Raw genomic sequence first — 12,015 nt, forward strand, 5'->3', positions numbered from 1 at the left:
TCTCCGCCGTTGTACCCAAAGACCTTTTCTCTCACGCGCGCGGCCTCTCTTTACCTGTTGTGGATCTCAAAGCATGAGGATTTTCTTCCTCTCCTCGAAGAACGTTCTGCCGAGTCCTACACAACGCACATCCAAGTCACCACGTCCCTAACATCTCAGAATGTGTCTGCCTGCTTCCGAAAAGGAGTTGAAGGTGACAGGGTCGTGTGGATGGTATTAGTTTGGTACCTAGTCTGGCAAGAATAAGCAACGAAAACGCAACCCAGCCTTGCTAACCCCGTCGAGGGTGTAACCCCTCCCCATCCAGAAAGTTTCCAGAAAAGCAACAACCACGTGTGACGATGATTCGAAGGATATGATTCCCAGAATTCTGCCAGCGCACAATACTCCGTACACCACGAACTGGACATGTCTCTCTACCCAGTATCCGTAATCTCGGCCATGTATCGCGGCATCGCCGGTTCCTGGAACCCGCGGATGAAATGCTTTCCCACTCTTTTTCCCTTCCTTTGGAATGCAGAATGCCGAATGCAGAAATGTCAAAAGGCAGAAAGGGAAAGGTACAAGAGTTGAGAGACAAGTAATGAAATGAAACGTCTGAGATTGGAAGGTTTCAAGTCAGGCGTCCCGTAATCTCTTCAAAAGAACTCGAGAAGACTCGTTCCCTGCAACCCGCGATGTTCATCAACGTCGACCCATCTCCGACAATGTTGCCTGAATAATACCCTTTTCTTACTTCCTTCAGCGCCTTACCTTGTCTCGCCCTGCCCTCGACAAAAAGGCCCTCTCGTTGCTTCTTCCGAGATACCAAGACTAATCCAATTTTTTAAACTTTTTTGACCCCTTCACTTCCAAGTTCCGGCTCCTCCCCGGCTCGTCGTCCCTTCACTCATGTCCATCCGGCTCTGCAACTCCCTCTTACCCGGCCGATGATGCCGGAGAATTATCGATATCGAAATGGGGCGTTCACGTCAGAATCACATAGTTCGTCCGTAGTTTTCGATGACCAGCCCATCCGTCGACCGTAATCGGCGAGACTTTTACCAAGATCTGCCCCGGCAATACGGAAAAGCAAAACGAACTCGACCGTTACACGTAGTTCGCTGGGCTGGGATGCATGGATAGGGACTTTTCAATTTCCAGCCCAACCCTGTGATCCACTCTCTCCCGAAAACGAGGTTCTCTCTCTCCCTTTTAGCCCCGGCCCTGACCCTTACGCAAGGCACGGGACGATCCCCCCTTCGGGCTCCGGGGGCCATCTTGCTGGTTGCTACCCTGTGTTGCGAAACATCGGATGACACGCCGGCCGTACCGAGGTCGGTCGAGTTCTAGATTTGGACCTGCGTGGGGGGAACTTCCGAATGGTACAGGATGAGGAAGATGAGTGTCCATACTCGAAACAGGATCACCAGAGTCGTGAGGTCATCTATCGATGAATAAATTTGACGTCTTGATCTCTCATGGACCGGTGCTGACATCTCTGATGGTAGGCTTTGTCAAAGAAGGGTTGGGCCTGGGAAGGCATCTATCTACGCGGTGGAAATATGACAGATCCGGCATTGAGCTTTCCTACAATCCGTGGAGTCTGTCATCCTTCCACCGCGTCGCATCTATTATTGAGTTACAATCTACCCGTCCTTGACGTGACCCGTATCGTCTTCTCTCATCGGTTTGAGGTCTCTTGTTGGAGACGGACAGAAGGGGTGAGTCGGGCGCAATGAAGGGCAAGAAAGACTGGTAACTGGAGGACTGAAGCTGCGATGAATAATCATATATATCTACTCACGAGTGTCAGCGTCTGAACACAGCAGGCTTGTGCTACACTGACTACGTTTTCGACTCTCTATGGAAGATGCCCCGAACGGCCATTTCCCTACTCATGGTTATACTTGGGTGCGACGTACAACGGAATCATTACCTTTCACAGAAGTCATACACGTTGCTCGCACGTGCATGAACAGTCTTGTTTACGATCATCAGAAGAGAGCCGTCGGCAAGTTCTCGTGTCACCCATTTTCGGGGGTATAGGTTCCCTTCACATCATTCCTCGATCGCAGCTGATTGTTTTCCATGCAGTCTAGACTGGCAGCTTCGCCAGAGGATATCTTCCAAGGCATTTCTGTAAGGTGACTGGAGCCTGATTGAAGGCATTCTCAACTGGATTAAGCTGTCAGTTTGAACGATTCGGTATGGCGTTCGGCACTGAAGGTTACCCAGGTCTTGGCATGTTGACGTCTGCCAATGCCTCAGGAAGAAGCATCCATTTCCCGCCCACTACGACTAGCCAGTCATCCATGCTTGCAAACTTACACCACGACTAAATGTGGTATCACAGGTATCGCGCAGTGTCTGGGCGCACGTAGTGGTGCCACATACCCCAGATATCTCTCGGGCGTAGGGCTGACAAGATCGGCAAGATCTGCTCCGCCCGGGGCGAAAAACGCCTCCCCGAAAGCCTCCTCGAGAGCCTCCTCTATCCAGATCTCCAAATCTCCAAATCTCTAGATAAAAGCTTAAAGACAAAATTGCACATGAGAATTCCACGGGCTACAACACATTTTCAGGTCTTTTCTTGTACTCTTTCTCAACGTTATCATAATCAATAGAAACCATCTGTCCAGAATGAAACTCCCCATCGTAGGCCTCCTATTCTCACGCGCTTCTGCGCCCTTTAGTTATTGGAACGATCGCGCTCAAACATTCAGAGCATCACCGCCCACCGTATTCGATAATCAGTCCATCGAGATTCTCCAACAGGCAATAGCAGAGCCCAACACCACACGCCAAATATCGTTCCGCCCCTTTGAGGTCTTCTCAGGCAACGCCCGGCTGCTCGGACAAGACGAATGGACATGGCGTACGATTCTACTTCCCTCTTCCCAATACTTGAAGTGCTTATATAGACTTACATCTCACCACCAGGCGTAAACATATCCGACCTCAGTCTCCCCCACCTCGCCCAAAACACCACAGAAGCCGCCCTAGGCCGAAACATCACCGACCCGCACTACATCGCCACCTCCTACTCCCTATCCTGGCCCCTCGGAGGAAACCTCTCATCCGGCGGTCTCCGCGGCTCTGATTCTCCCTTTTGCGTAACATCCCTAGACGTCGAGTTCTCTCCCAACGTCACAAACCTCTGGACCGAGGAGAATGGCAACAGCACGGACTGCGAACCCGTCCTAGGCGAAGCGTGCCTCGAAGCCCTCCACGCCTTCGATAAATCCCTCACGCGAGATAGCTGCGACGGAAGAATGCCCTCGTGGAAGACGATCCCGGAGTGTAATACTACGTTCGGGTATGGTGCTGTGATTTACGGAGCTAGGACGAGTAACCTCAACCCCAACGTTACGAGTAATTCTACCTCGACTACGGGGGAGATCACGCCGCCGGTTATGAGTGGGAGTGAGATTTTGGGGTTCGGGAGCGGGTTGGTTGATGGCGGGGACGCGAGGGAGGCGTATTTGAACGCTTCGAACCGCGTGCAGATTCTGATTTTCAATACGTGGGTTGGGGAGGAGCGGTTCAATGTCAAGCTGGCGAGGCCGAATATTCATTGTATGAGGGTGAATTCGACTCGGGTTGCGACGAGCAGCGCATTTGGCTCGGTTTCTTTGAATTGGGGGCTCTTGTTGGGTGCTGCTACGGTGAGCATGTACATATTGCTAGTTTAGCTTGGAGAGACATGAGAATTCAGAAGTTTACTTGGAAGACGAGTGAATCAGACTTATCTAATTTAAACGCTTAAAATCACGTACGGTATTTCCGCTCCTCCACTAATCTTCTCTAGAGGTTACCTCTCGTTCGATGTTGAAACTCAGACGGAAGAGGTGCCGCGAGAGAAAGTCCTAGGCAATAGTAGAAAAGGAGCAAGATTTAATACGGAAAATTCAACATTGAACTGCATAGAAAGCTCTACACTCTTGATCGGTTTCCACGATGTACATCTACCGCGAGACCAAGATCCGAAAAGGCAAAAGAGTTCACCCCCCCGGTGGCGAACGGGGGCTACATCTCTGGCGCTCATATATATCTACGGTATATATATATATATATATATATCGGGAATTTTTTTTCGACTTGAACTCGGGACCTCTGAGCCTTCACCGATTAGGCTGTTCGTGGACTTCAACCACTCCACCACCCAGCCAGTTTTGACCTGACCCCCGAAGAGGGCGCCCGCTGGCTGGTGACAGGAATGGGATTGAGGGGGGGTATATACCCTTTCCTGTATTCCGATGGAAGGTACGCTTGGGAAGAAGGGATACGTGGTTGCTCTTTCCCCTGGTTCATCCATCGCGTCTTGGAAAGGTCGCTTCTCCTACCTTACAAGGAGCTCAGTGAAGGTCGTACACACAGCACGCCGCGGCTGATATTGGAGTACAAGCCGCAGCTAGTCTCTTCGACGATATGAAACATCACGTCTACGACGATTATTGTTACATACCAACTTATATCGTTCGCGTCACACCGAGGACAGACCACTGATATACATCCAGGCCGTTACTTGTTGCCCCCGGGACTATCCGTATCCTCCGAGCCGACAGGCCCTCCGGCCCCGGCGCCGCAACCTCCGGGCTGTCGTCTCCCAAAGTTCGTCCCGGGCCGCACGAAACCCCGCCAGGACCCCGCCGCCTCACCTTACCACCTACTTACCTGATCTCAGTAGGGAAGACCATTCTGCCTCGCCCGGACTACCTCGAACTAAAATTGGCAAGTAATGCAGCCAAGGAACCCTCATCGTCCTAAACGAATCATCGTAACCCCGGGTTTTCGAGAACCTCAGCCTCACTGCACAAACACGACCCGAGACCGAAACCGAACGAGACTCACCCTTGGGCAATCGCAGCTACAGCCACTCTACCCTTCCCCCCTTTTCTACGGCTTCAAGGTGATACGCAAATCGCCTGTGCAGAATCAAGCAAAGATAAGGTCGCTATAATCAAATAGTTTCGTTAGGGAAAACCGATAGGGAAGAGAAGACCGATTTCGCTCGCCAAGGACCTTGTGTGTGACGTAACATTGATTAGATCTTCAGCTTCCTGTAATAACCTCAAGTCAGGAAATAAACCGAGCGTCAGAAAGCAATAGTGCATCAAAGGAGACGTTAATGAATAATTATATATGCTAAACGCCAAACATCGGCTGTATGAGCCATGTCAACCTGCCCTCAGATGAGACATTGACATGAATGCTTGAAATCCAGCCCCTCATCAGAGCCATTCTTATTCCGTGGACCTGTGGGGGGAGAAGGAGAATATGAGTGACCTCCCTATCAAACAAAGGAGCCTCCCATCCAATGGAGGAAATTCGACTACCGTTTGTCCAGAACGCCTGTTGTGGCTTTCCCCCATTCTCTTCCTTCTTCGTGAGCCTTTTCTTTCCTGTTCCGTATAGATCAAACATCCCGTTGTCGGTTGATGCCGTACAAGTACACAGAGTTGTACCTCGTCGTCGTCTCTTCATCCTCTGTTCGTGGTCGTCGTTGCGGTCGACACAGGAACCCAGCCCGGACCGCTCGTGTTACATCAAGTTGTTGTATTGGGTCATGACTTGCCGCCTACATGACGGAGCACTCGCCCTCTTGTTGCTTGCCGATCTTGCTGCGAGAAATACGCTCGCGCTGCCGGGGTCCGTTTTTGCCGGCGCGCTTAAGGTCTTCGAGCCGTTCACGTGCCTTGGGGAAATCTTGGGCTGTGAAATGGGTCAGCAAACATCACAAACATCACAAACATACAAGCAATTGCAACTTACCAGCTGCTCTCCAGTACCATCGCTTTGCATCCTCCATGTTGGCTGGCACACCAATGCCCACCTCGGTAAAGTAACCCATCGCGTACTCAGCCTTAGCCAGACCGGCCGTGGCAGCCTTGCGCGCCCACAGGTAAGCCTCGGTATCGCTCTGTTGCAAGACATTATCGGTGCCAGTAAGGTACCATCCACTGAGTGACAGCTCAGACTGGTGCTCGCCTTGCTGAGCTGCGCGGGAGTACCACATAATGGACTGGCGGGGGTCAACCGGGCAGCCCATCAGACCATACTCGAAGGCGCAACCGAGACGATATTGTGAAAATTTGTAGCCGAGGTCAGCCGCCTCTCGGAACAGCTGGAAGGCATAAGCTTCGTCCTTAATAATGGCATCGTTAGGGGCTGCAGATTCGTAGAGCAGACCCAATTCATGCAATGCGTGAGGATTCTCAGCGTCAGCTCTTTCCGCAGCTCTCTTGAGCCACCCTACAGCTTCGCGAGGATTCTTCGGCTGGCCAAGAAGCCCCTTGAGCAAGATCATACCAACCTTGTACATGGCTGGCGTATCGCCGAGCGTTGCAGCTCTCTTATACCATTGAATCGCCTTGAGGGGATCCTTTCTTGTGCCGCCACCTTCTTCGTGGCCAATCTCACAGCAGACTGCCGTTCTGTACGCCGCAGCCGCATGTCCGAGCTTAGCAGCCGACTGGTACAATGTGAAAGCCTCCTTGTTATCAGGCTCCAGTCCAAACAAGCCACGGCCTAGGCAGTCGGCATAAAAGAACATTGCTTCAGAGTTTTGCGCGCTCGACAACTTCTTGAGGATCTTGTTTGCGTCGGCAAGATATCTCTCCCGGGCACGAGTCTTCATCTTCGGATCGGCAAGATTCGGGGCCAGAACATCGGCCGCCTCCACTAGTCGCTTCGCCAGCCTCATGGCAGTCTCTTGATCATTCGGTGTTGACTTGACAACCTGGCGTAAACGCTCTAGCTCTTCCTGGGTAACGGGTGTTGTTTCTTGAAGCGAAGCCTTGCTGGGCTGCTGAGGGAGCATTTGTTGCTGAGGCGGAGGTGCGCCGCCAGGCCCGGCAGGAGGTGTCGGTACGTTGACGCCAGGAGCGCCGGCATAGTTGCGAACAGGCGCGGGCTTGTCATTCATATTGACCATGGAATTCGGCATGTGGCCAGGTCGGACGGGGGCCGGATGAGATGGCAGAGAATCGGGGCCTCGATTAGGAGAAGGGCCTTGGGGCAAACCAGGACGCCCCATCTGCGGGTTCTGTGGTTGGTCCCAGCCGTTGGGTTGGTTATACGCGTCCTGGTAGCCGTTACCCATTGGCGGCATCGGAGGAGCGTCACCGGCCATCTCAAACACAGCCTGCTGCGACTGTCGTAGATCTGGCTGCGATTTGGTCCGACTCATCTCCGGAACGCGCTTAGCGCCCGGCTGCGTGTGTTCGGCAATGCCTGGACGCATGTGCTGTTCGAAAGAACCGCGAGGAGCATGCGATGGTGCCCCATTGTACTCGGGAGCATCATGGTGCCCATAATTGTGGGCGCTTTGATTACTCATGCGAGAAGGTTGGTAATAGGCGTCGTAGACATCGCCGAATGACGCTCTAGTATCTCGGTATCCGTCCTGATCGCCTCCGAACTCTCCAGGTCCCCCATAACCTGCATTCTGAGGCGGAGGCAGTTGCTGCTGCTGCTGCTGTTGCGGCGGCGGAGGCATCGGGTTTGGGGGATACATGCGCTGCGGTGGCGGCCGATTTCCTTGCGCTGTTGAAGGCCGAGGAGGAACACCACCACGTGGCGGCCCCCCTGGACCACCATATGTGTCCTGGCGTGGCGGAGGTCCGCGCCTTTGTGCTTGGTCGTTGACCGGCATGGTCATGCTTCTAGAAGGCGGACCGAAGTCGTCCCTCGGAGGGCCTTGCTGGCCGTAGCCATCTCCTCGGAAGTCTTGTCCGTAGCCTGGCTCAGGACCACGCCGCGGGTCAGAGTAGCCACGGGGTGGCGGCGCTCTGCCATTTGGAGGTCCACCAGGAGGCCGCTGCTGGACAGGTTGGGATGAGATGTCGATTCCGGCCATTTTGTTCAGAATCGCATTTTCAGCATCCAGGTCCGTCTTACGGCCTTGTCCTGGAAATGACGGGAAAGCGCCACCACTAAATCCCTGGGCGCCAGGAGGACTGATCGGCGCGTGTTCTCGAGGACGATTTGCTAGGAATGGTTAGCATACAAGGGCATAAATGGCACGCATGCAACTTACCAGCTGGATCTGAATTGGCCGATCGCTCATACGGAGCGGGACGGCCGCCCCGGCCCATGGGGAAACCTCCTCGGCCTGGGGGACCGCCACCGCCACGAGGCGGATATGCGCCGCGAGTACCATCTGCGGTCGGAGGACGTGCAATGGGTCCACCTCTGCCCATTTGAGGCGGTCGTCCTCCTCTTGGAGGGCCATTGGGCCCTGGGCCGCCACCATAGTAATCCTGCGGCGGATATCCTTGATTCGGCGGCGGACCTCTGCTGTAGTTAGGGTCCTGGTATTGTCCGCCGTAGTTTTGGTCGTAGCCACCATCATCATAGTAGTCGTAGCCATATCCGTCCTGCTGGTAGTTGTCATACTGCTGAGGAGGACCCCGCTGCGCGGGCGCTGGGCCGGGGCCCGGTCCAGGACGAGGCGCGGGAGGGCCACCGCCATAAGGACGCTGACCCGGATATCCTGCCATCGTCTGCTATGCCACCACTGCTCGTGTCGGAATCGTGTCGTGGACTTTTCGATTTCAGTGGCGCAATGTGCGGGTTTCGGTCGAGTGTGTTTTTGGGGTGTACGTTGGGGTAAAAAGATAGGTGGTTCGAGGTCGGAAAAGTGTTGGTTTCGGTAACAGCTCCTAGGCGGCCCGGGATCGCATAAGGTTACCGTAAAGGAGAAAATTAGGTGTAGCTCCACAGCTTTGCGGAATTGGACAGACTACAACAGACGCATAGCTGACGTTGACGATAAGGCCAAGGGTTGGCGGGGGGTTGTTATGGTCTTGTAGGCTGGGATTCCGCACGTTTCGGCTCAATGTTGATCGACAGTTTCGGCGGGCCAGGCTATGCGCGAGAGCGGACGATTCGAGTTGGTAACCGGGACGAGAAAACAGTCCACTGCAATTTCGAGGGGTTCGGTGCGCGCAGGACGGAGTGAGCCGAATTTCAAGGGGAGTAGTAACCGATAGAGAGAGAGGGACAAAGGGAAAAGGAGAGAATAAGAAATGAAGTAGAGCCGCGCGTTGGGCAGTGCCGGGTAGTAGGTTCAATAGAGCAGCCGTTAAGGGGAGATCGCAGGTGTTTCCAGAACACGGCGTCTATTGGTGGCAGTTGACGGAGTGCAGCAGTGGGGATGCAAATAGAAGTTGATGTTGGAGGGGTGGACGAGGTTGGGCCGAGCTCTCTCTTGTGTGGGCAGTATGTGTACTATGGCCGTGCCGTTCAAGGTTGAGCAACTCAGGTTGCTTAAGGAGAGTGAGTTGAGGAGTGGGAGGAGGGTACGGATGTTCGTAAAAGGTATGGGTAAGAGATAGAGAGCGAGGAAGAGGTCTAGCTCATGCACGCGTCCACAAGTCCACACACCAAAGGAACGACGTGTGTGCGGTGCGGTGCGGTAGGTATTCGTACGGGTGTGTGATTGGGACTGGGACTGGGACTGGGACACGGGAGGGAATTTGCTGGTGGAAGAGAAGAAGAGCAAAGCACCTCAGGAGACGCTGTCGGATGCGGTGCAACGCGCAGATGAATTAAGACAAGACGGAAGACTGGGGGGAGAAGGATTTTGACTGGACTGGGCGGGATGCGTGGACGGGATTGGGTTGTTGGACGAGGCCCGGGGCGGGTACCTCGATTCGCGCATGTAAGGCACGGGGCGAAAAGGTACCTTTCCTTTTCGCACAGAGATGGATTATGGAGGGGGAAGCATTGGAGCATCGGGGAGGTGGTGTCTCGCTTTCCCAGGGTCCCCGGTTACGAGGCGTTCCTGCGGCGGTTGTCATGGAAGGCAAGTGCTCCCATGGCCATGTACCTTTTGTACCTTTCTTCGACCTCTCTTTCGCACCACCTCACATTACAATCATGTCCGTGTAATACAACTGTGTGGTGTCTGCCTACCTACATTACTTGAAGTCATGAAATGAGTTGGATTTTCTGAGCAGCGTTAGCAAGATACGCATTTTGATACGGCAATGTAGGACTGTTGTCTGCGTTTTGTTTGTTGCAGAAAAAGGGTACAAATGAAGGTCCCTGAGCAACAGCGACAAAATGACGACAGCGTGTTTGAGAAGGCGCCTGTCGGGGCCGTGTCCTTCCATCTGTCCATGTCGCTCCTGCTTCCCTACCATACCTTTCTTCAAGGTACCCGATCTCACAACAAGGTACCTAACAAGTGATGATATGCCACCCGGACGTGCTCTGTAATCGATATCTCTGGTGTCAACACATTGCCCAAAGTCTGTAGATGGTAGGAGCGACACTTATCGAACGGCGTCGATGATTGTCATCTTCTGTCATCACAGTCTTCATGGTCACAAGGATCCGTACCTTTTGGCCTGTCAAGATGGTTTCAACACCAGAGACGAAGTCATCCACTCGATACGACGCTACTTCGGTACTTGCGCTACTAAGGCAAGTAATACAGTACCTCACTAAGGCAAGGTACGGAAGCAGCGTTCGCGCTGCCGCTGCTAGCTTAAGGTTACTCTTACGGAGAACTTTGAGTGACTTTGCAGAGGGGGGAAGGGGCTACAGCCTATCGGTACTGTACTGTATGTACTTCAGAACTTCAGGCGCATTGAATGAAGCGGGATCCAACAGAAGCACCGCCTTCAATTTGCGCCAGCCTGCTCGTTACATTTACAACATTCATCTTTTCATCTGGGTCATATACTCTTATTACATACTCTTATTTCTCTGGGGCATCCCGCGACCCGCCCATCAGCTTACAGACCGGATAGATTACATACCATGGTCGAGATGCCAACAGTCTCCCATGAGTACGGCAGCTTGAGAGAGAGAGGATATCCCAGATCAGTTGGGCAATCCTGCCTGAACCGCCGCCGGCCCCACGACTAGGCAATGTGCAACTCTCTCGCTTTTCTACCCTCCCGTCCTCAGCGAGGTACACCGTCACAATGCGCCTGGACAGCCGCAGCACGAAGCCCTCACAGGAAAGGTTCATCCGAGCGCTGCAACGAGGGTCTTCCCAGCGTCGCGGCTTGGAACTGAGGTCATGGCCACGGTAAGGTACCGGACCTCACTGGCATGACTTGGTCCATCCATAAGTACCTGTACCTAAGGTACTCTAGACCGAGTGGATGGGTCCATTGACTCCGTGCTTCCCAGCCTTTGCATTCCACAACCCATTTCCCCTCCACACTCATTCATTCACTTTGCGAACAGAAAAAAAAAGACGTCAGTCCAGCAACCATCAATGGAATGTCACAGTTGTCTTCAACGAATGATTTGCAACTACCATGCCGTTTCCGTCTTCGGCGTCACGAGGCAGATAAGACCAGCGACATTGCAACCTCAATTAGGTGCCTCTATGGCAACACCCCCAAAAAGCTTCATCTGACAACCTCTTCCTTTTTGATCTTTCCAACACGGATACCTAGTTTATCAGCCACCGCAAGCGATGCAATCTTGTGCCCTAAGAAAAACGACGCTGATCAGGCATGTCGCCTGCTCTCACCTGACTGCCTGACCCGGGTCGCACAATGTGCCTTATTATGAAGCAGGGATCAATCACAAACCCCCTAGGACCCGTTGAACGAGCATTGCTGCAATGCATTCTGGCTCCGCGTCTCTCTCTCTCTCTCTCTCGAGGTGCACACAACAAGAGCGCTGTATCAGAAACTCCCCAGTGGCGAACCTCATTGGCCTGACGCCCCTTTTGAGTCTGCTGTTCCCATGGAGTCTGCCTTATGGGGATCCAGTATTATCACCCTTCAGCCGTCAGCCGTGAGCATCAGGGGCCCGGCTGTTACTCGGCTCCTGTCCACCTCTTCTCAGAACAAGAAGCAATTTATCAGGAGAGTAAGAGAACAACCCTATGCCCAAGTATCGAGAACCGAAAAAGCAAGGGTGCGGAAACAGTCCAGGCTCCTGTTGAACCCCGTTTTCCAGTGTGTCTGGTGTTTTGGCGTACCGACAGGACCCTCAGCGAGACGAGGGGCAATTAGGTTCGCAAAGTCTCTGTGCGCCGAGCCTGTCCGCGACATTTCGTCT

General features: G+C 53.4%; 2 protein-coding genes across 2 annotated transcripts; one reads left to right on the forward strand and one right to left on the reverse strand.

Annotated features, from left to right (window-relative positions):
- Positions 1 to 2,622: 2,622 nt before the first annotated feature.
- HER10_EVM0008282 (uncharacterized protein) lies at positions 2,623 to 3,674 on the forward strand (the record flags this gene model as incomplete). The annotated part of the gene is made up of 2 exons (XM_035477809.1): positions 2,623 to 2,857; positions 2,923 to 3,674. The coding sequence occupies 2 exons, from the start codon at positions 2,623 to 2,625 to the stop codon at positions 3,672 to 3,674; spliced, it is 987 nt and encodes a 328-aa protein (XP_035327046.1).
- Positions 3,675 to 5,105: 1,431 nt separating this feature from the next.
- On the reverse strand, positions 5,106 to 9,516 carry HER10_EVM0003310 (SKT5). The gene is made up of 3 exons (XM_035472991.1): positions 8,021 to 9,516; positions 5,755 to 7,971; positions 5,106 to 5,694 (listed from the first exon to the last, which is right to left on the reverse strand). The coding sequence occupies exons 1-3, from the start codon at positions 8,481 to 8,483 to the stop codon at positions 5,561 to 5,563; spliced, it is 2,814 nt and encodes a 937-aa protein (XP_035326689.1). The 5' UTR covers positions 8,484 to 9,516; the 3' UTR covers positions 5,106 to 5,560.
- Positions 9,517 to 12,015: the final 2,499 nt, after the last annotated feature.

Source organism: Colletotrichum scovillei (assembly GCF_011075155.1).
Source record: "Colletotrichum scovillei strain TJNH1 chromosome Unknown Contig00011, whole genome shotgun sequence".
In the NCBI taxonomy this organism is placed as follows: domain Eukaryota; kingdom Fungi; phylum Ascomycota; class Sordariomycetes; order Glomerellales; family Glomerellaceae; genus Colletotrichum; species Colletotrichum scovillei.

Excerpts from the sequence above, each read along its gene's own strand:
- HER10_EVM0003310 (XM_035472991.1), bottom strand. The coding sequence starts at position 8,483 with ATGGCAGGATATCCGGGTCAGCGTCCTTATGGCGGTGGCCCTCCCGCG. Across the intron at positions 7,972-8,020 it reads GGCCAATTCAGATCCAGCTG|CAAATCGTCCTCGAGAACAC; the intron begins GTAAGTTGCATG and ends AACCATTCCTAG. Across the intron at positions 5,695-5,754 it reads ATGGTACTGGAGAGCAGCTG|CCCAAGATTTCCCCAAGGCA; the intron begins GTAAGTTGCAAT and ends CCCATTTCACAG.